General features: G+C 39.9%; 1 protein-coding gene across 5 annotated transcripts in view; it reads right to left on the bottom strand.

The window, feature by feature from the left end:
- Window positions 1-22,813, bottom strand: part of nAChRalpha6 (nicotinic acetylcholine receptor alpha6) — a 99,001-nt gene that overhangs the window by 13,838 nt on the left and 62,350 nt on the right. For 2 of the 5 annotated variants that reach the window (XM_044395253.2, XM_044395249.2), the window contains 5 exons: window positions 19,129-19,173; window positions 15,130-15,239; window positions 8,575-8,755; window positions 7,219-7,294; window positions 6,657-6,851 (listed from right to left, as the gene is read on the bottom strand). In XM_044395253.2, the coding sequence (XP_044251188.1) occupies window positions 6,657-6,851; window positions 7,219-7,294; window positions 8,575-8,755; window positions 15,130-15,239; window positions 19,129-19,173 (607 nt within the window). Of the gene's footprint in view, window positions 1-5,808; window positions 5,896-6,273; window positions 6,852-7,218; window positions 7,295-8,574; window positions 8,756-15,129; window positions 15,240-19,128; window positions 19,174-22,813 lie in introns of those variants that run through there. The other 3 variants (XM_044395247.2, XM_044395252.2, XM_070211905.1) reach the window with 3 other exon arrangements.

Here is a 22,813-nt window from a genome sequence, read left to right as displayed (position 1 = left end):
GTGGTCATGACTGAGAGTTTCCTGTGTGACGGGTGAGCGAGCGATAACGATAACGATAACGAGAACGAGCTTCAAGATGGTGACAGTACTCATGGGCAAACCGAGGGTGAAAAATAATCTTCTTATTTGGTGACGGTGATGGTGGAGCAATGCAAAATTCGATTATCTATTCATGGACGAGTGAGGTGGGTGGGTGGTGATAGTGATAGTGAGAGTGAGAGAACCAAATCAAACACAAATCAAAGCTGTTAGCAAAAAAGTCAAATCATACAATACAAGACAAAAAACTTCTTTCTTTCTTTTCTTTAATTGATTTCATTCTTTATTTTCTTTTTTCGGTTGAGTGTCTGTGACGACGACATCATTTAGCATCTATGCGCCTTCGTTTTCTTTTCACAAGTATTATCCCAAACTCACTTGCATTGAAATCTGTCTCATAAGTATCTTTTGTAATTACATATGGGTTGAAATTAAGGGAGTGGCGGTTTGAACGAAGCGAAAAGAGTACAAGCAAGGTGTACTGCAATACATAACAGTTATTATATAGTTCGGATATATTGTATACATAATCGTATATATTTATTTTTGCACAAGTTGAATAATTACAGAAGGAACTGGCCAAGGCGACGCTTCGATCCACTAGATAAAGTATGAAATTTAAATTTTGGAAAGCATTTGTTTGAGTTCATTAGGAATGGAAGTAAATCTAGTACATCATTAATGCATCGCCGGCTTAGTTCAGGGAATTGAGTATATATATTGAAGGGAATTCGATCGATCATTGGTGCGGCCTCGTTGAAACTTCAACGAGGCTGTGTGGAAGAAATTGAAGAAATTGAGAAAGTGGAAACGGAAGTGGGGAAGTATAGATCGGAAGTACATATAGATAACGATAGCATTTAAAAGACTGCCCTAACTTGTGTTCTTTGCTGGCTAGCTGGGGATTTGTTGTTCATCTAGATTGACTTGAATAAGAAGCAAACCAAAAAGACTGTTGATTGTTCAAATGAATATAGTAGGATATAGGCATAGTGATAGAGAGAGAGCGAGAGAGAGAGATAGAGGCAACAGAAGATAGTATGATCAACTAAGAAACTGCTTCGATATATATTGATATATATTGGTATTCGTATTTGATATTATAACTTCAACTTCAGAACGATTCAGAAGATAGGGTGGGACATAGAGAACGAGTTGGAACGAGTTAGAATTGATTTGGTTTAGTTTGGTTTGGTTTAGTTAAGTTAGTAAGTACTTAGCAAAGTTGTTGTAATTAGTAAACATAGTACGACGTACACAAATAACATTTAACAACTTTTGTCACTTTAGAGTTGGATATTGTTTGACTTGGTTGGTTAGACTAATACTTTATTTAAGTTTAAGTTCGGTTTGGTTTCGGTTTCGGTTTCTTTTTGGCTTTGGTTTGTTTGGGGATTATATATGCGAACAATTTAGCAATGTGTGTGAGTAATATAATCGTAATAGATATGTATATATATAGGTAACAACAATAACAATAATATTCATGAATATATATATGTAGTTACATATATATGTATATATGCGGCGATATATACATATATATATCTTAGGCGTGTTCGTGTAAATCATATTAAGTACTTTTTTAATTATTCTTTGGTTTTGTTTTGACAAATTTGAATATATATTTGCATTTGGTAAGTATGTTTTAAATGCAATCGCTACCTAACAGGGGATTGCATCAGATACTTGGGGCAATGTCTCAGCTACAAGGTTGAGAAACACTGTGAGCGATAGAAGAATTGTAACTCCTGAAACAAAAGAATTTCGTTTTTCGTTTTGAAAAATACAATAACAACCACACAAAAACAAATGACACAATCAAAATGGAAATCAAAAAGCGTACGTTTATGTATGTTCTCAGTGTATCTGTGGTATCCTTGGTGGCGTGTGTTCGTGTTTTCGTGTATATCGTAGACATATCGAGGACTTCGGGGAGGTATGTGGGTTCAGTAGTTGGGCAGTATAGGTTCGGTATCTTTGTATCTGTTCGAGGTTTGCTTTTCCGCAGCGCCTTTCGGGCCGAATAAGTTTCGGATTGGAGATTGAAGATGGAGATTTTTCTTTTTGGCTATTTAGAATTAGCATTTATCGGTTGTTTCATTGATCTTGATCTCTGAATGAAGTGTGCTTGAGTGTGGATGAGTATATGCCTGAGTATGCTGCGAACTCAAAAATCGAATCGGGTCCAACAGAAATCGGGTTCTGGAAGGGCAAAGGAGGGCGGGGGCGGCCAAAGTTATATACAAATATATATAAAATGGAGGAGGGAAGCTCTTTCAAAGCTGAACCGCCACGAGATGGTCCAAGGTTAAATCTCTGAAGGTATTTCCCCTTTTATGTCGCTTGGAACGGACAGAATGGGCGCAAAATGTTCACGAGTATTAATTTTTTTACAAAAAACATCTCAACTTTTGAAGAGCTTTGTGGTTAGAGGGGCGGTGGAAGGGACTGGTCTCATCCTCCCAACTTTGACCCATTAGTATGGCAAAGGAGGGACAGGAAAAACTTTGAAAGTAGCGCAAGTTTTTCTTGGTCTCAGAATATTTGTAAATTGAACTCGAAGTCGACGGAAGACGAGGCCCCTCCGACTCAACCCCCTTTTACACTTGCGCTACGTGTTGCCAATTTGCCACGCCCACATGGGCGCCTCATTTAATTTGCTACGTGCCGCGAAGAAAGAGACGAAGAATCCGCGGCTAAATGGGCGTTAAGAAGGGAATTTTGCACATGGCATGCAAATGATTTGGCAAGACTGCTTTTGGAGGTTTGGAAGGGCGGTTTTTCGGTTTCGGAACGGGTTAATATAGATTTAGATACATGACATAATATGAACGCATGATGGGCTCGACATCATGAACGATACGATATTATGTGGAGTTGCAACTCTACCATCTGATCAAATGGATCTGCATAAATGCAAGTTCAAATGTTGCTTCGATTTTGGTTTCGTTTAGGGTTTATCGTTTAGGTGGAGATTCGTTTAGCGCTACGGTTCTATATGGTTCGAGGGTTCGGTTTAGATGCCAGGAGTTTACGGGTTGCAAATGACTGGTTTTTGCGTTTTTTTGCGATTTATATATAGATACATTTCCAGGTTGTTGAGAGCAAGAGGAGCTAGATTAGATTGGTGTTGTTAGTGGTTGGGGTTTTGGTTTCGTTTTCGGTTTGGTTGGGTTGTTGGTGTGAGAATTCGATTCGTTTCTTGCGAGCAAGTGGGTGCAAGTTCAAGTAGCTCTTGCCGGAACAAGAAGGAGAGAGATATAGTAGCTATATGGATATTGGCAAACTGGTATATATACTGAAAGAGCGAGAGCGAAAGACGTTTAAGACAGGGTGTTGAGAAGGTGTAAAGCGTTGGATTGCTTTCGGATCTAGCCTCTTTTAATATTTTTTTTTTTTTTTTTTTTTTTTTTTGGAATAGCATGCGCTCGTGTGGCGGCGTTCGACAAAAGTTCTGGTTGTTCTTTTCGTGGGTGGTTCGGTGGTGGTGTTCTTGTTCTTGTTTGGGGGCCAGTGGTTTTTGGTGGTTCGGTGTACTTACGTCTGTTCAGCGTGTTGTCTATTTACAGTGTTCGGTATTGTGGGTGATCGGTGTCGAAATTTATATATATATATAGTAGTCTTATGGTTAAAATAGATGCTTAGTGTCGGGGGCAGCCCTGGATGACTGACCCAAAAGGCTCATTTGTACAGCTCTAGCGATACAAAGTCATAGGTTAAGCTATACCTACCGCGAGGCCTCTACGGTAACAGGATTCGTGTGCTCAGGGGAGGTACGAGTATGATAAGCTCTGGCCTAGCTAGCTATTCCTCTCTACCAAGCCAAGTATCAAAGTGTCGTCATATACAAACCTCTACGAGGGTTTCCCTAGTCACTAACTTAAAGTCACTAACTACAAAAACTCTTCATGGCAGAATTCCGAGGTCTCTGTTGTCGGCTATTTCAATTGACATTCGATTTTGTTCAAAGAGAAAGGGGCGGAAGGCACTTGGAACTCCCGGGGACTGACAGCAACAGTGCGGGACGTGAGTGTAAGTGCATTTGGTACGCTTCTTTGGCACTCTGCATCTCTGACCTCAACTGCGGCTGCCTGCCCTCGAGCCCAATCACACTATACAGCAATCCTTCCACCACTTTCACTCTTGTTCTATTTATGGTTTGTTGATGTTTTTGTCTGACCAGACCAAGAAAGTACTACCAAATACCGAATAGCAAAAAAAAAAAGATGAAAAATGGAAAACTGGTTAACTCAGCTGTTGGGCTTTTTGTAAGTTAGTTAGTTGGTTTTTTTTTTGTTTTTGTTTCTGGTTTGCTGTTTCTTTTTGGCTTTGGTTTCTCTCCTATTTTTTTTCTGTTTCTTTTTTTGGTAGCGAAAAAAGGTGGTTCGTTGGATTTTTTATAGTTTTTCTCTTTAGATATTCGTGTATATATACATTTGTGGCTAGATTTAAAATACATTTTTCTTTAATTGCATTTCTGTCTACGTTTTTGATGCGGTTTTTGAAATGCTGCAATGCTTTCAGAGTCGGGATGATGTGGAGGGGGAGGACTCGTCCTAGTGTGTTTATGAGGCGAGGACACACTAAGGACAAGCTTATTTACAGGATGATCGGGGTTACGCGATTCAGATTGGGTTTATATATTTGCAACATTGGTAGGGGTGGCAGGCTAAGAACTGAAGAGATCAACGAAACGATACGATCGTAACAAAGGGATCAGCTAGAGGCACACGTAGATAAGCAAACGAATCCAACAAACAATCGAACAAACGAAGCAACAACCAAACGACAAAAATAACTCAGGAACCGATTATATAGGACTGCTTATTTTTTTTTTGTTTTTTTTCTTTTTGGGCAAACACAGCAAAATGGAACCGAAAAACTCTCTTAATCGTATTTGTACTTGTAGCTGTGGCTGTAATTGTGGCAGTAATTGTGATTGTGATTGTGGCTGTGATGTGTGTGTGTGTGCGTGTGTTTGTCGTGTGGTCAAATACCAATTATGTCAAAGCTATCGGAGACCCCGAGGTAACCAGATGGGATTGATTAGTTAGCAAAAAGTATTACAAAAGACTGGCAAAACCATGAACTAAGGTTAGTTGGAAAACCAAGAGAAAAAAGCTTAGGAAAGAGAGATATAGAGAGAGATAGAAAGAGTTCCTCGGGCTCGACTTGAGTACTTTACATGGTACTTGGAAAGGAGTTCTGATTCTGATTCAGAGGTTCAGTGTTGGTTCTGTGTTGGCTGTGGTTCGTGTTCGGGGTTAACATATAGTACGTGTGGCTAGTCTATCCGACATCCAGTTGTTCGGTGGTTGAACACGAAGTGAGAGTCCAGAGAGTACAGAGAGATATAGATAGATCTATGGCAAACATACGGAGAGTTAGGAGTTATTGATCATTCCTCATTCGTGTGAAGGTGTTCCGGGCTTTCGGGTGTTTTTTATTTTGGGTGTGAGGCAGAAGGCAGTTACAGAAGTGTTGAGAGCTAAGTTAATTGGTATTTCGTATTCGTTTCTGATCGGTATCTTTTGTTAGTATTCGTATTCGTGGCTTGGTTTTTGGTTTTAGTTTTAGATGTTTTTTTTTTTTTTTTTCGTTTCTCAGTTCATTGCACTACTGTAGCAAAACTAATGATTAACTAAAAACAGCATAAGCACAGCACGACTTTCTGTTCGCCACAGTTAGTAGTGGTCGATGGATCGACCGGTCGACCGATCGGTCCGTACTTTAAGCTATAGCGGTTTAATTAGCGTGTGTGTGTACCTATAAGAGGAACAGCGTCCGACGTTGTCGGCATGGACTCGGCGACAAGGTTTAGAAATACTGTTAATGATAGTAGTATAGTTACGCCTGCAACAAGAGATACAATAAATATAAAACGCAATTTAAATCAAAGTCGAACGCAAAACACATCGGAAAACTGAAAGACCAAGTTTACATAATAAGATTTATCATTAGTATTTATCGAGAAATTAGGAGATCTTTAACACATTTTACTCATCGGCTTTAGGTATTTATTTTACTCCTTTATTTGGGATGGGTTGTTCATGGAGTTTAATAGGGGGGTATTTATTTAATCTTTGCACGGGACAGCAGGGACTTTTAGTTTATTTTAATAGCACAAGATGAGTGTTTCCGTTTTGTAATTATATGATATATAGGATCATAATTTGGGGGTATTTTATTCAATTTTCAAAAAGAAAACACTCGTTAATTTTTTTGTTTTATTAAATTGGTTTTACTTTAGTTTAAAACTGAACAGAGAACATGCATAGACTGACTATCGTTAGAAGCAGCGTTGAACACGTAGATTTTAAGGGGATTAAGGGTTTATCTTTGATCATTAAATCCAGCTAAGCCTCATTTCGCTACCCTCGCTGCTTGACCTCACCGAACTCGTTAACCTGACGGGCCTAACTAACTAACTCAGACATCTATGCATATAAGGATTCGAACTTGGAAATTTCGGAATAGGGGCAGTTTCACCGCTGAAAAAACTCACAAAATTCATTTAGAAAGTTGGATAATACAGTTCAGATCGGTTCATAAGTACATTGGTATGATAAAGTGGTTCTGTGTCTGGACGAAGGCAACTCGGTTGGCATACTCACCCAGCGTCAACTTTTCGCCCGAGTCCGGCGGCAATGTGAAGCCCAAGAGGGCCATCGATGAGATTAGCACACATGGCACGATTAAATTGAAAAAATAATATAATGTACGGCGACGTATTTGTATAGTAAAGGTGATATCGACATATGGTTCTGGGCAGCAGGCGTAGACTATCGTATTCTTCTTTCCCGGCATGGCTGAACGATAAAATTGGATTAGTGAGCTTCGGGCAAGGATGTTTTGGATCGAGACAGAGACACAAACATAGATACGTATACAGACACAAAGACACACGTATGTACAACAGATTTTTACAGATTTTTCTTGCGATCGAGATCGCAAATTTATGTACAATCGTAAAACTAGATATAAAAGAAAATAAAGAGCTACGCAAATCATAACGGTCTATGAAGCAATTTTTCGGTTTCGCAGGCAATGTGGTAAATAATAATGAAATGCGATTTATTTTGCAATTGAGGCAATGCTGATAAGACATTTACAAATGACAACGATCAAACGAAATAACAGTTAGAGAAATAAGCATAATGAGGTTTGTTTACTAACCAAGCAAGTACCACTCGCCATTTGTTATGAAATCGGAAAGATCCCCTCCATCTTCGGAATTCAAAACCAAATCCAACTGATTTTCAAACGATATTTTGTATTGTTTTTTTTTTTTCATGGGTATTCACAGAGAATGGAAATCAATTTGCCGTAAGCAAATCAATTTTTACATATTGTTTTTTTTTTTTGGTTGGTAATTGAGTTTTGAGTTTGAGTTTTTGTATTTTTAATTGGAGAAAGAGAACATTGGAGATTTTAGTTTGTTGTTGAATTTTGTATAGAGTTTTTACAATAAGCCACATTGATACAACATTTATGTACAGATATAGCATGTGTTCGAGGTGTACGAAAGAGAGAGATAGAGAGCGAGCAAAATATAGAATTTGTATTCTTTTCATTTCTTTTGAGATTGGTTTGTTAATATCTTGTGGGTGCAAAGTACGTGGGAAATAAAGCGCTGTAAATTAAAGTTGTTCTCAAAACTTCACTTTGAGTGGGTTGTAAATGTGTAGGTAATTTTTTTGTTGACTTTCATTAAGAGTCTTTACGTCGTCCAAAAATATTCGCCTGTTGCTGTTTTATTTTGGGCGTGGTTTTGCCTGCTACCATGCAAAATAGTTGAAACTTCTGAAGTTCTCTGCGGTGAAAGATTCTAGTTTCCACACATGATTCCGTTTTGGGAGACAATCTACGAAGCTCAACCGAACTCTTCCAACACTGGCGAAAGGTCAGTGTTGAAAGCGGTTGCCATTTGAGCTGAGCTCATCGTGTGCGTGTGGGCATAAAATATTCAATTCCAGATATCTTCTGAGCTCTGAATATTTCAGCCGACACACTGGACCTCTTACAGTTCAGTGTTGTTAACAACACTGCGATCTTTTGGTTTTGTAATTCGCAAAAACGCAAAGAATTGTTCGACATGAGGTTTACGAACGAACAAATCATAAACTAGAAGATAGATCGGGTGGATAGATAGATAGAAAGATAGACTGAGAGAGATAGAAGTTTGGAAAAGCATATAAACGAAATTACAAATCCGTCCTAACCCTATCAGTTATCCTACACTCTCTACACTTTTCCTATGGCTACAGTCAACTCTCGACAGGTTGAACCTTCCTCGCGCGTTCGCTCGTGCGTGAATCTCGTGATTGGCAGAAGCGTGATCGTGCTCGAGTTAGAAATGTGTTGGAGTTTCGGGTGTTAGTGTGGTGTCAGTGTGATTTATGTGATGTGGTGTAGCCTAATGTAGCCAGCGTTCACTGTACTATTGGAACTTAGTTGCTGTTGGTTACTGGTTACTGTTTACTATTTGCTTGATCTTGCTTTGTGTGTATTTTTTGTCGATTGCCACTTTACCTGATTTCCATCGTAAGTCCAACTACCGAATTTCATTTCGCAATGTTGGTCATCAAATGGGAACCACGTGATGTCTATCTTGCATGTGCTCTTGAAGATACCAGGGGGCACGTACAGACAACTGCCGTTATGTTTGACCACAATGTTGGTGTGATACGTGCCATCGAATCCCTCATCCGCGCTAGATTATTGTACAATTTGTTTTAATGGATTATTGTCTCGATCGATTGGTTGTGTTATTCGCTTATCAAGTTACTAATCTGTTCGATTTGTTCGTTATAATTTCTTCTTTTCTTTTTTGCATTTTATAGTTGGTGGATATTTGATCAGTTCTTCGCTTAGTTATTTGTGACTTGCGCTTTGATTTGTCATTTTCTTGTTTCATAAGCTACTAAAAATGTTTTTTGTTTTTTGGACTGCTAGAGCTGGGAATTTTCAAGGAATATATCTAAACTGGGGATTCATTGGGGGGATTTTGTGTTCGGGTTGTTGTTCTGGTGGTGTGTTGTTCTTAATCTCAATCTCTACTTTGGGGCAGACTTACAGGAATTCCTAGTGGGTTACTTACAAACTATTGGGTTTACTTTAGTTATTCGGGGCCATGTTCTTTAAGTGCCCACTGTAATGGATCTCAACCAGCGTTCTGGGGACCCCCAACGGAATTTCCATCACAAAACACTCCACAATGAACTGGGAAAGGGCAATGGGAATCTGCGGTTGGCCAGATACAAATATCTTTGTATCTCAGTATCCTTGTAGCCAGTCATCCAGTCTGTGGCACTACCAATATGCGCATATGCAAATGAACCTCGGCAGATACTCGAAAAATGTGGCCAAAGCACAGGCTATATATAAACCCATCAGTGGATATAGTATATATTTGCGTGCATTATGTATGAGTATCTCTTGACTTTGCCGCTGCCCCCGAATTCTGCAATAAAATGCAATTACGGCTCTGATTCCGACTCGAGTGCCGAGAATGTTGCGTAAACATTTTGTGGACAATTTTGTTTTGCATTTTTCGGTCACCGCAAAGAGAGGCAATGACATGGGATGATATTCATGATAGTCAAGTGCAGGGGTGGCACACACATGGATGTGGGTGGTGGGTGGTTGGGTGCTTTAAGGGCGTTGGGGCGTGCTTCACCGTGGTAACGTGGCTTACATGCAACTGCTGTGGCATTTAAGGGGAATTTGTGCGCTGATTAGCGGCAGGTCAAGCCGAAACCGAAGCGCAGATGTTGCCCACTTGGGCTTAAGAGATTGCGGTTGGGGGCCAGGCCCCATATATATATAGGAATTGTGTTCAGTTAATTGATATGACAGCGAGGTGAGAAGAGAGGAGATTCCAAGCCAATGTGTTTTAACACATTCGAATTTTCACCCCTAATTGGCACGTCAATCCTTTTGGTCCGACGACCTTCATCACTTGGCCCGCATTTAAAATCATTTCATTTTAATTTCGAAAAGTGAAATATTCGTCTGTTTCTCTTTTTTCGCCCTTGCTGTATTTTCCGTTTGGGTTTTGGGCCTTATTAATATTGACGGTTGGTCTCAACTCGGGCATTCGGTTTTTGGGGCACGACTAAGCCGACACCGCTGTCAGTCTCATTTTTGGGTCGGCCCTTCGGCTGCGGCTTACTTGCACTCGCAACTTCTGTGCGACTTGTGATGCTTTGAAAAATACAGAAACAGATAATATTGCAATTAGAGTGAAAGCTTTCCATTGCGCAGAGTTTCCACCATTGGCATTGGTGGTTTAAGGTCCGGCATCTCAATTAAGTCGTACGCTGTGAAAGGAATCGCAATCAGCGGCCGAAATCAGCATAAGTAAATGACACAAAAAAGGGGAGATGTAGTCGATTGATTCGCTGAAAGAGGCTGCGTAATGAGGTAAGGCCAATCGCTAGCCATGTATCTCCATCTGGAACTTTTTGTGTATCCCTAGCAGGGACCCATCCCCATTCGTATCCGTGTCTGTGAATGCCTTGCTATTGATCTAAATGATGGCCGCACATTAGCAACGCTGGCGACGCATACAAATTAGGTCCAAATGTGAGTGGAGAGTCGGGCAGAAGAATTAATAAATTAAACGAAGTAAAAGTCTGCTAAGTCTGAATCCTTTGCGAACATTCCAGGACTTGGCTCTTTTGTCGGAGGCCACGACACGAACTCTGTGCAAGTTCATTAGCAAACAAAGTTGACAGCCGAAAAGGTTTCTCCACGGGGCCACGCCCCATGGAACGGCTCCATCCGCTGATTTCCCCTGACTATCCCTGGCTGCCCGGCTAATCAATATGATTTTTATTTCCAGCCATTCTCGCGTAGGCCGCCTCGTCCTTTGTCTCGACTTTTGGTCCTTTGCCTTTTCGATGCCTTTTCCTGCGAAATCAACGCCGGATGCTGCGTGCCATGGAAATTAAACCTGCAGAGCGTACGTGTTTTGATTCATTGTTCCCGGGACTGGGCTCCTATTTTTTTGGTACTCTGTTTTCTCGGCTCTCTAGTGACATGTAAATTGCATTTGGATCCACGGGGTCCCGTGCGTCAATCAACCGTAAACCGTGTGTGACCGTGTGGCCCCCCATTAGGTTAAATAAGCTTAGTCCTGGCCGGTCCTCCACTGCAGCGGTGGCAAATATAAATTGCAATTAGTTCTGCAAATGCAGCGGACTAACCCCCCGCGGTTGACACTCCGCCAGGTGCATTTATATCCGGCCCACAGTCTCCGCAGTAGTTTGTCTTCATTTGTGAGCCAAGTTTCGAGCCGGACTAAATGCGTGTATGGCACTCTGGTTTTTCTGCTTTCAGTTTTCAGTTTACGGTTTACCGTTTTTGCGCCTTTCGGGACTTGTGGCATTTAAGTTGTTTTTAGTCGGCACCTGGCAATGGCAATGGCCAAGGGGATGCGGCTACAAATTTTGACGTTTAAGTTATGGCTTAAAATGTTTAAGCTCCCCTGGGTGGACACGGATTTGTTTGACTCACTCTAGAACGTTTTTTTTTGGCCGCAAAAAGGATTCGTTGCACTAGCATTCCGGGAACGCAGCTATGAAAAAGTGACTATATCATAATGAAGTTTTTTGCACACGATCTGCAGATGGAAACCTTTTTGCCCCCAACCATGAATTTGAATGGCGTTTTTGTCAGATAATTCCGTTGGTGGAAAAACGCTGGATGAGATATAAATTTAGATTTAAATAGAGTTATTCCTTTGAGGTGATTTCGGACATATGCAGCTGTGGCTTTGTGGCTATCTTATATCTAACCTAAGATTTCTGGGTGCATGCAAATGGTTTGGGGCTTACACGGCTACTTAGGCTAACTTACGCAGACTTAATGGGTATGGCAAATGATTCCTCGATGCCTTCTGCTTAACACATCGATGCACACGCACACACACAGAGGTTAAAATATATATATATTATAGTTGGTTATAAGTATTGGTATATAGTTGGGTAGTTAGACGGTTAAACACAGAAATATATAGTTAGGGGTTAGTAAATAGCAATAGTGGGGCGGGTATATAGAGATGATTATAACTGGACACCGAGCACAAGAACCGAGAAACATGAGCTTATTATTATTTATTATTGTTTAGGAACACAGTGAACAAATAGCTAAAATGAACGATATATATAGCACACACCGATAACAATTGATTACTTTGGTGATTGCAAAGCACACACACACTGGCGCACTGTAACGCACACACCCACACACACACTCGCTGAAGCGGACATTTTAAAAGCGAATAGAAAATGGCAAAATGGCGAAATGAGAAATGAAATGGCAATTATTCAAGGCACTTCAATGGGATGCGGGCATCTAACACTCGTTAGGACCCCAAAAACATTTCTAATTTGTACTCCCTTCGCAATTGTTATTGGCCATGATGTTGAAATGTTTTCGCAACGGCTCACGGGGCGTATGATGAATGCTTGGCTATGGACATAATTACCACTGATGTTTGGTTTGTTTTCGATACACACACACACAATCACACTTCTAGACTAACTAGTTGGACATATAGACTAACATTTAGTGGAAGCGATTCGTAAATAAATTTGTTCATTTATGGTCTGTTAGGCGGGCGCTCTTTTAAATATGTGCTTTAAGGATTAAAAAATATGTGGAGATGAGCCTTCCAAAATATACATTTATACGCATAATATAGTCGGCAAAAGTAATCGATCAGATACCTAATTTTACCATCCTTACATTTTAAATTCATGGAAACGGACAAAGTTTCAGACAAATCTTGTTTAATCCACAAGAATAATGAGTATTCTTAGCGGAAAGTTGGCAAACGATATAATAGACAACTTTTCTTAAAGTTTTTCCAACTAAAGTTGATAATAGATAATAAACAGACTATGTTATGTTTTGGGCTTCAAAGGAAGGTTCATCGGTTTCTCGGTGAGCCGAGAGTTTTTAGTTTATAATATGGGGTGATTTAGGTTAGTTTTCAATGCTGAGATGGAACGATCGATATTCTGTAGTTCAGTTGTGGTAGAAAATATCTGATGGTGCATTGGTTTAATATTAACTTGATGGGTATGCTTAGCTAGCCTAGCTAAGATTTCGATTTAGCAGAATGTATTTAGCTTTAGCTTATATTAATATGGGATGGGCTCTCTATTTAGATACGTTTAACATGTCGTTAATACATTTAATTTAGTTGTGTTGGCTGTGAAGTGTTTTGTGTGTGTAGGTATGTATATGGAATGTGGGTGGTGGGTTAGTTAGTGGGTGGTTCGGGTGGTGGTGGTAGCTGTCCATTTTGGCTCAGCTCTTTTATTTGTGGGATGAGGTGGGGATTTATGTTAAATATATATATATTTTTTTGCATTTGGTATTATTTTTATGCGGTTTTATTTAGTCTTTTTTTTAGTAAGAGGGATTTGATTTCTCATGCACAATACTTGAAAATCTATTTTGCCTTTTTTGTGATTGTCTGGATGGTTTCTTGTTTTGTTTTTTGCAAGCTACGTATGAGTATGACAAAAAACATTTTCCATTTTCGGTTTTAATTATTTCTTTACTGTTTGTTGTCGGCCAAATAAATTCAAGTACTGAACGTCTAACCAGAAATATTACACCAGCATATTGTTGAACAATCTCTGAGGAGGTTATTGTCTTTCGGAAATGGAGCGTGAGGACTTTGACTTGGGCTCAAATTGAAGCTAAGGTGAAGAGTCTAGGTGTGAGTCTTTGACTGGGAAGCAGACCACCGACCACAGACCGCTGTCCTCGATTCGTCGAGCAGTGAGGAATTTGACCCGTGCTGTTTCGAACAAAGTACTTGCGCAATATTCTGGTTAAACAAAGTTTAAGTTGTTTGGAGTTTAGTCTGGGCGATTATTTAGCTTGTTTTTGCGGTTTTACTTCGTCTTTGGTTTAGTTCGCCTTTATGGCATGAGGTTTGGTTTAGTTAATGCTGGATAACTCAGGCATTTCATGTGTTATACAACGTTCGGTTAGCATTACGAATCCAATTACAATGTGAGGCCCACATCAACGGCAAGCTGACAATGTACAGTCCCACTAGACAACCACTGCGTGTAAACTACTCTTATTGAAGTAAACAAATGTAATTTATTCTGTTTTTTTTTTTTTTCCTTTTTTTTTTGTTTGTTTTCCTTATTTTGGTTAAGTCACTTTTCGAAACGTAAACATTGAAAGCAAATCATAAGTGGATAACATTGAAACACAAATATCATAATGTACGGGTACGGAAAAGTCGATTTGCCACCGAATCAAAAACATAACTGTATGTTTGACTTGCGGCTTGTTTCGATTTTCGCACTTGTTTTTTTTTTATTGTTTACTAATAGACACACAAACAATAGCGAGTGGATTATGATGCGTTTATAATAATAGCTACATAATTATGGGTATGGATATGAAGTCATAGATAACTAAAGTGTATGCAAACATATCAAATATGCTGGGGATTATTGTTTTCAATTCAAAAACCAACTCAAATCGAACCGTAAAAACAATATCATAAACTAAGGGAGGGCAAACAATTAACTTTACTGGGCCTGTCGAGAGTTACAGTTCCCAAATGGAGCTTACATTTTGGGTAATTCCAAAGGGGAAACCTCTTCAGCAGGCCCTTCAAGTTTCCGGAGCTCTAATGGTTAGCTAGTAATCTAATTTAAATCAACTAAAGTGCACAATTCAACTACGTAATCATATTCGTATAGGCTAGATTTAACTATAACTATAACTGAACGCAAAACGAAACGAAAACACAATTTCTTGGGGGCCTTCATCCTAAGAATCCTCTCGGATGGTTGTGGTTTCAGTTGGTCAGCCTAACTTACCATTGTTCAAGAAAATACAGTGAGATTGGGTTTTATATATTGTGAGTTATACGATCCTATAATGCCTAGACTTAAGTCTGTTCTATGTGGCTGGTTATGTAATGCGCAAACACTTTATACTGATTCTCAGATTAGTTTCATTGATTCATTAGGGGGCTGCGATAGCCTTTCTATTCGGTTAGGGTTATCTCGAGTCCTATCGGAATGGACACAGATCACTTACCTGTTGTACATGAGCACGTCGGGCTTCCACAGCTTGTTGGGCGTGATTCGGAGATCCTTGACCCCGCCATATTCCGTCTCGTTCCAGCGCAGATTGTAGTCATTCCACTCCTGCGGTCATAGGTTTTATTAGTTTTGTTAATGCTCCATCACTGGACTAAAGTGGTTTTTCAATATATATATGTATTGCTATCAAATGAAACGTCTAATAATTCAAACAAAAATGCGACGTGATGTTTGGAAAAGAAAACAGATTTCTCTGGTTATATTTTTCGGGGCCATGGGGGAGGGCATAGAGTACGAAAAGAAAGTTGGAAGGAAAGTAAGGACTCTGAAATGAAATCTACTCAACTGCTGAGCACATGCACAGACACACATGCACTACCACTACCATTACGCACTAGGACTAGGCTAAGACCAAAAGATGGCCAACTGGCTCCATCTCTTTCTGCTAACTGATTGGCAAGCTGTTGCGCTTAAGCATGCCAGCACACACACACACTCGCACGGGGCACGCACACAGCTACACAGTTGCTGGCTGCATTATACAACAATGTGCAACTTGACAACAATTTCAGGCTAAGTCAAACCCCCCTCCCCCTCCGCCACACGCGTCCACGGAACCGCACATGAGACAAGTTTTATCAACGTTCCTCGTTTGCTCTTTTCTGATCCTGTTTGTTGGTACACGGCGAGAAAAAGCAGAGGCACTGATATAATTAATTTGGTATTTTCTTTGAATTTTTTGAGCTCCTAAAACCATATAATGTAGCTTAGAAAAAACCTTTTTTACCAAGTGGAAATCTATAATACTGTAAGTATATTTCTTTTTACTCCAAATTTATTTTAGAATTTGTTTTAAATAAAAAACTGAAAATGGTTAAGAAGAGCCATAGGTTCTATAAGCCTTTATGGATGGTTGATTACATTTCTTAATCACTTTTTTATACCCGTTACTCGTAGAGTAAAAGGGTATATTGTATTCGTGCAAAAGTATGTAACAGGTAGAAGGAAGCGTTTCCGACCCCATAAAGTATATATATTCTTGATCAGGATCACTAGCCGAGTCGATCTAGCCATGTCCGTCTGTCCGTCTGTCCGTCTGTCTGTCTGTCCGTCTGTCCGTATGAACGCTGAGATCTCGGAAACTATAGAAGCTAGAAGATTGGCATTTTGCATGCAGATTCTAGGAATTCCTACGCAGCGCAAGTTTGTTTCAAAATGGTGCCACGCCCCCTCTAACGCCCACCATCGCTTATATACGATTTTAAAAATTTTAATATTTTGGAAAAGTAAAAATGCAGTTTTATTGTGTTTATCAATACCTATCGAAATGTAGAAGAAATTTTTCAAATCGGACCATTCGTTAAAAAGTTATGCGTGATCAACGTTTTCTATCTCTATCTCCATCTCCCTCGCACTCCCTTTACCTGAGTAACGGGTATCTGATAGTCGGGGCATCCGACTATAACGTTCCCTCTTGTTTTTATTTTGAGATATGTAATTATTTTTTATTTATTTTATATTTCCTTAATTTTTGTTTTTTAGTGTAGTCAAACAGTTTCTCAGTGCTTTGTGTCACTCTGCGGTTGCCTGCAACGCGATTCTGTCCCACTATTCTGTCCTGAATTTCCCCCTGGTCGTTGCGTTTTGTGGCTTTCCTACAAGTGGTTCATGTTCGTGTCATAAAAGCGGCAAAGTTTCCCCTCTACTTAGTTTCGCCTTTGCCGGGCTCATGTTCGTTCTATTGCTGTTGTTGCCGCTGTTATGTTTATAATTTAACACATTTGTGGCATTTTTAGAGCAAGCAATTGTCCTCGCCGACCCCCGTTGAGCCACGCCCCCCTAGTCTTTGGCCCCCGGAAGAGGCCCACTACTACTGCTACAATCCCTTGTTTAAATCACAAAAATTTAATTACATGCCATGGCCTCGTGCTGCATTAAATTATACGAGTGTTACGAGTCCCATATCTGCATCTGTGGGCCGGGCCAGCTTTAAAACTGTTTAAACTTTTGCCACTGCCGTCCGTTATTGTGTGCGGTTTTTATGACAGCTGTAAAAACAGATGCCTCGTTTCCAGGGATATCCCATTTGGAGGTGCTCCTAAAAACATTTCACCGCTTTGTGCGCCGGCGGAAGGACACAGATTTTGATGCGAGCGAGGCAATTATTTTGCGAAATAGTTACCGCGAATCTCGTATTTAGTGGTGCGTGCCTAAGCGTTAGGATCTACATATGGATATCCAATCTGCTTATGGTGAAATACATTTTAAAATGAACAACATTTTAAGATTTTTAAAATTTGTAATTAAATCGTATTAACTCATACTTTATTGATTTGATTTGAATTTAGGTTCATAATATTTTCAGATATTACTATTACAAATATTAAATAACATTTTCTGAATGCAAAATTTTTATATACGGGTTTAAACTTTGATCTTTTAAGCCTGAAATTCGTTTTCATTTCCGTTGGAAACAGGATTCCATAGTCATGGATTTTTCGGGCATTTTCTGGCCGCGCTTTGTCTCTTATGGCTTTTGCGTTCATTTACCGGTTTTAATTGCTATTTGACGGCATAATTGGGCCGTCGAGCAGAACAACAATCGGTTGACTGGCACCATCGATGCATCGACAGCTGGAAGGACTGGCATTTGGAATTCCAGCAGCTTGTCTGCGGTTGCGAGTGGCAAATTGACAAACATTTGAACACCATTTGGGGGCGAATAGCGACAGTTTATAAGCGCCACTCGCTCGGACCGACCATCAATCATAAATACTGCATTTTGCCCTAGTCCAGATGCGGCATTTTATGTGTAGTTTGTGTTTGATTGCAATTGCAAAATTACTACAATTTATAGACCCCCATGATGGAGTGACTTGCGGGTAGGTGTATGCCATCCACGTGTTAAATAAATAATTTAATTAATTTCACAAATTGACAGGACTTTTCGCGGGGGTAAAAGTACGGAAATGAGTGTAAAAGTTCGAAAAAAAATATAGCACCCCCTCTATTTCCGCTGCCTGATGTCCGTGCACCATTTTTTTTTTATTTCTCTCACACAAAAGATAAGCACTCGCACACAATCTCACACGAGGTAAATGCAACAATTCATGCAGGACGAACAAACACTGAAGGGACATATTACACGATGCGATTTCCATGCAAATGTCGCGTGTTCTTTGTGCTGGGTTAGGGCTATGTTTAGAGTTATGTTTTTTGGTCAGTTCGGTTTATGTGTTCGATTTTTAGTTGCTCTTAGTAGAAAAGAAACTGAAACTAACTCGTATCGAGTACTAAATAAAAATCTCGAAAAAATATTATTCGCTGTTTTAAAAAAACTAGTTGCCATTGTAGATCTCTAGGTAGAAAAGTTATAAATTCAAAGAGAATAAAAGGAAATAGCGGAAATCAAAGTTTATTTAGCTGTGTCTGTGAGTATGTGGGTTTTTGTATTTAAATAAGCGATTTATTACGGTATTTAAGCTGGTATTTAATGGTACTTATTTAAGTGATGATGTTTAAATAATTTAACGCACACACGAACTAAGCCAACGCAATCTCAACGAGAGATAGAAGGGGAAAAAGAGAGGAAGAAGTAGTTGTTACACGAAGCGTTTTTTACAACAGAGCTTTGGGGAGCAGGATTTCAGATTTGAGAAACTTTTTAACAAGGAACGAAAACTCGATTAACTCTTGGTACTTCAGGTTAGGGCCGTGTGTGTTTAAATTATAATCAGGACAGACTCTTTCTGGACCGAGCCCCGCATTCAGCACTACTAACTAGAAGGATAGGCATTCGGCAGATTGAATATAAGTATATACCACTGTCCGCTGGACCGAACCAGAACGAGTCCTTGATGCTCGATTTATGATTAAGTAGGTTTAAAGCGATTACACATTATTTAAAATACGGTTTAAGCTATAAGTAAGTATTTAACTTGGGGTTTAGGTTTAGGTTTATGATTTATGATGGCGAGTTTTAGTTGAGACTTACCAACGAAAGCCAAAGATTCGTTATGAGAAGCTGATTCTTCTCGTCCTACAAACGCATTTGGAACGAATTTTGGTTGTTTTGTTGTTAACGCCAAAGAACACAAGAAAATCAAGTTCAACGCAAGACCAACAATGGAAAGTAATAGTAAGTAAGACGTAAGGAAAGCCAAAAAGTTAATTTAAGTCAAAAGTTTAAAAAGAGCAGAGCATGATAAAAGAAAGTTTTGGTTTATACATTTGTTTTATGAGCTTTATAAGGTTTTGTTTTTTGTTTTTTTTCTTTTGAGCAGTTTTTTCTATTTTTCTTTTATTTATAGCATCTGTTTTTATGACGTTTATGAATAAGATTTTTTTGGTGTTTTAGTTTAGTCTCCACTAGCTCTGCACGCGATGAAGTGTGGCCTTAATGTGTGGCTAGTTCATTTAAAGTGGAAAGTTCTTTAAAGTGCAACTGAGCGTTCTATCGTTTTCTTCGGGGCTGTTGCAATTAACTTGTCTCATCTCCCATCATCACTCAATTTGCCCAGAGACCGAGGAAGAAGCCGAATGAAAAGCTATCGAAAACTTTGTTGGCTTAGAGCAGCTTTGAGCTGCTGCTCGCCTTGAAGTCTAATCTCAATCCGAACTGAATTTTAATCTGCTGGTCGGTGGGCCTTCAGATCCTTTGTCCATTGCGCCAACTTACTTTGCAATGCCCGCCTCACTGTGTGGAAATTTATACATACATATAAAAGCTTTGAACTAGGTATCAGAACCCATTTATCTTAATACAAAATTTTAATTAAAGATATTTCATGCTGGCGCATTGTCAGTCACTCGACCGCCAACTGTCCAGTCTAGTCCAGCACAATCCCAGTCACTCATTCCAAGGCGGCCTTCAGCGGAAGCCGTTTGAAATGCAGATGAACGACTCACCGAGTCCCACGGATCTGCATGTGAAAGCCCCTCTAAGGTGACTGTCATTAATAACTTGCGGGGGGTAAAAACAACAGAAATGGTTACATCACACAGCCGCAGAAACAAAAACCGCAGGAGCCAAAAAATAAAAAAAAAACAGAGGAAGCGGGGGAGTTTGGCAGCAGCTGCAGTAACGACTTGAGCCATTAAAAAAACGAAATTCGGAACCGAAAGGGGCTTTAATGATATGCAGGGCGGGGCAGCATCCCCCTGGATCCTTGGACATGAGTTTGCTCTGGTGACCTGGATGATTTCTGCGACTTCCACGAAGAGCTGGCAGCTTTTAAGCCAATATGCAGGCACTTCCTCTCCACGTCAGATGCCACAACACAGCAACATTTGAATATGCGGTGGAGATTGGAACGTACGCGTATGTGAGCACGATATTTTTGCCGTTGACACCTTATAAAAATGGCGGTTTTGTGCAAATTTCATGTTTATGACAGCCGGGATGTGAGCCCCTGACATTGACGCATACTAATGACACTTCTGCCACCGCCTTTCGGACGCAAAAACTTAAAGCACCATTTGCAGCAGACTCCGCAGCATCTGCATTAAGCTTTCGCTTAATCGTGACAGAGTCGCTTCCCCAGATACAAATATATATATATTCGTGTAGGTATAATACATATTCCCGTACATTTACGTGGCTGCTCGGCTGCTGCATAAGCTTATAGATTTATTTTGCATTAACGTGCCAAATTGTTTTTAAATGAGTTTCTAATGAGCCAACAATTGCCGTTGTCGTCTGTAGTAACAACAATCCAGATTTCAGATTTCGGCGCACTCGATCTGGGGATCCTTGGACCCCGAATACCGAACCCCGAACCCCGAAACCCTTTGTTGTCGAACTCCCGTGATGAATGAATGTTTTTGGGCAAAGTTTGTTGCTGCTGCTGCTGTTTGCCTTACAAATGGGTTATGCACATGAGCCAAAAACGAGAGTAGACTAACACCATTGCCTTCAAGGACGAAGTTTGTTGGCCTTGGCAGCTCTCAAGTGTGTGTTTGTGTGTTCGTCTGTTCCCGGCGAGACAAATGAGTGGGTGATAAGTGAACGAGGCAGTTTGTTCAACGCTGCCAAATGACTTTGTCGAACTCTGGCTGATGTCGGTGTTAGCGGGCCATAATTTGGGCGAAAGTATGTTTATAATGGATTCGGGGCGTGCTTGCAAAGTATCAATGGGAAACGCTAATAGATTCGACACCACCTCGACTTTTAATCTTTGCCCTCGAAAGTCAAAGTCGGTTACTACGTTTGGAATGGCTGAATTACATCAAATATTTTTGAGTTTAGCTAGGCAATTCTATTGATTTAATACTAATCAGTTAACTATTTTAAAACGATTTAAGATAACAAATATAATCTGTTTTTAAAATTGACTAAATTTATAATAATTTAAATACCCGATATTTGGCATTATGCTAATAAGTATGCTATGAAAATTAAATAAGCAAACCTTAAATTCTTAAACATTTAAGATAGCTTATCGATTCTCTACCGTTTCTACTATTAAAAAAAACAATCACTTCTTTTGCGTATAATTCACTTTAAATGGCCTTTGTTTGTTTCTTAACGAGGCAAACTTTGAAATTCAATCGCTGGATTAATCTTCATTATTTTTTCCCTGCTATCAGCTAAATGTTTCCTTTTCAGAAACTTAGAAAAACGAATTTTCCCCCCAGACTGCCAAATAATCTGCATTAGATTCCGATTTTTGACTTTCAGCTAGAGCCACACCCCCGAAAACAACAGATTAAACACCATCAAAGCTTGTTCGGTTCACACCCTCGGAAATTTGCAATGTTTTCATCCGTTTTTTTTTTTTGTGGGATGGAGAAGCGTTTAGAGAGGGTGGCCTTTGGCCATTTCCTTTTGACACATATTTCTAAAGCCCCAGTCATTTAGGGGGCTTTGTGGTGGCTGCAACCTGGCAAGTCATTAGACGAGAGGTTACGACGAGTGGGTGTAAAATGGTGCTATGGTGTTAGCCGAAAAATGCTAATGACTTTATTTTTCTTAACTTTGATGCTGATGACGCCCGGACCACAATGTGCATTTTAATGTCGTGCCAAAGGAGCCGGCAACCTGACCCTGCGACCTCGTCTTGTGCTCCTCTGTTCCTGCAACTCAATGGCATTCGGTTGCAACTGGCTGACATGACGGGCCATCATCATCATCTATATGGCAATCAGCCGGACGAGAAGGAAGAAATGTCGAAGGAGTAACCTTTGGTTAGCCACGACTACGTGGTTGCCCAGATCCTTGACGGCAATTGCGAAACTTTGCCAATTGTCGGTCCTGCCGTAATCCCCAACATCAGAGGGAATTTTCGAAGGGCATTCATTATTAGTGGGTGCAATTTGAGTAATTGACCAAACTGCGACCAGGAGCCGCTGAAAATGTCAGGGCTCGTGGAATCATAAATCTCCATTCGGATCGATTTATAATTTATGCCACTGGAAATCAACGCGTTGCGGTTTCAATTCCCCTTCTATTTGATCCCCGGCCCTGACAATCCATCTGTCCGAATGGCGAGTGCATAAATCAAATTATTTCATACATATTTAATCGTGTAAATTAAAATGCATTTGATTTGCGAGCGCATAGATGTCCTGGCTTTAATTGTATAATTTATTCGTGAGGATGGGCGGCCGAGCCAAGGAAAGAAGGGAAGGGATCACATTAAGGCCATAACTTCATCGATATCTTTTGGTTTTTTTTTTAG

Source organism: Drosophila takahashii, chromosome 2L (genome assembly GCF_030179915.1).
Source record: "Drosophila takahashii strain IR98-3 E-12201 chromosome 2L, DtakHiC1v2, whole genome shotgun sequence".
In the NCBI taxonomy this organism is placed as follows: Eukaryota; Metazoa; Arthropoda; class Insecta; order Diptera; family Drosophilidae; genus Drosophila; species Drosophila takahashii.
This window is presented reverse-complemented; position numbering and strand designations above follow the sequence as displayed.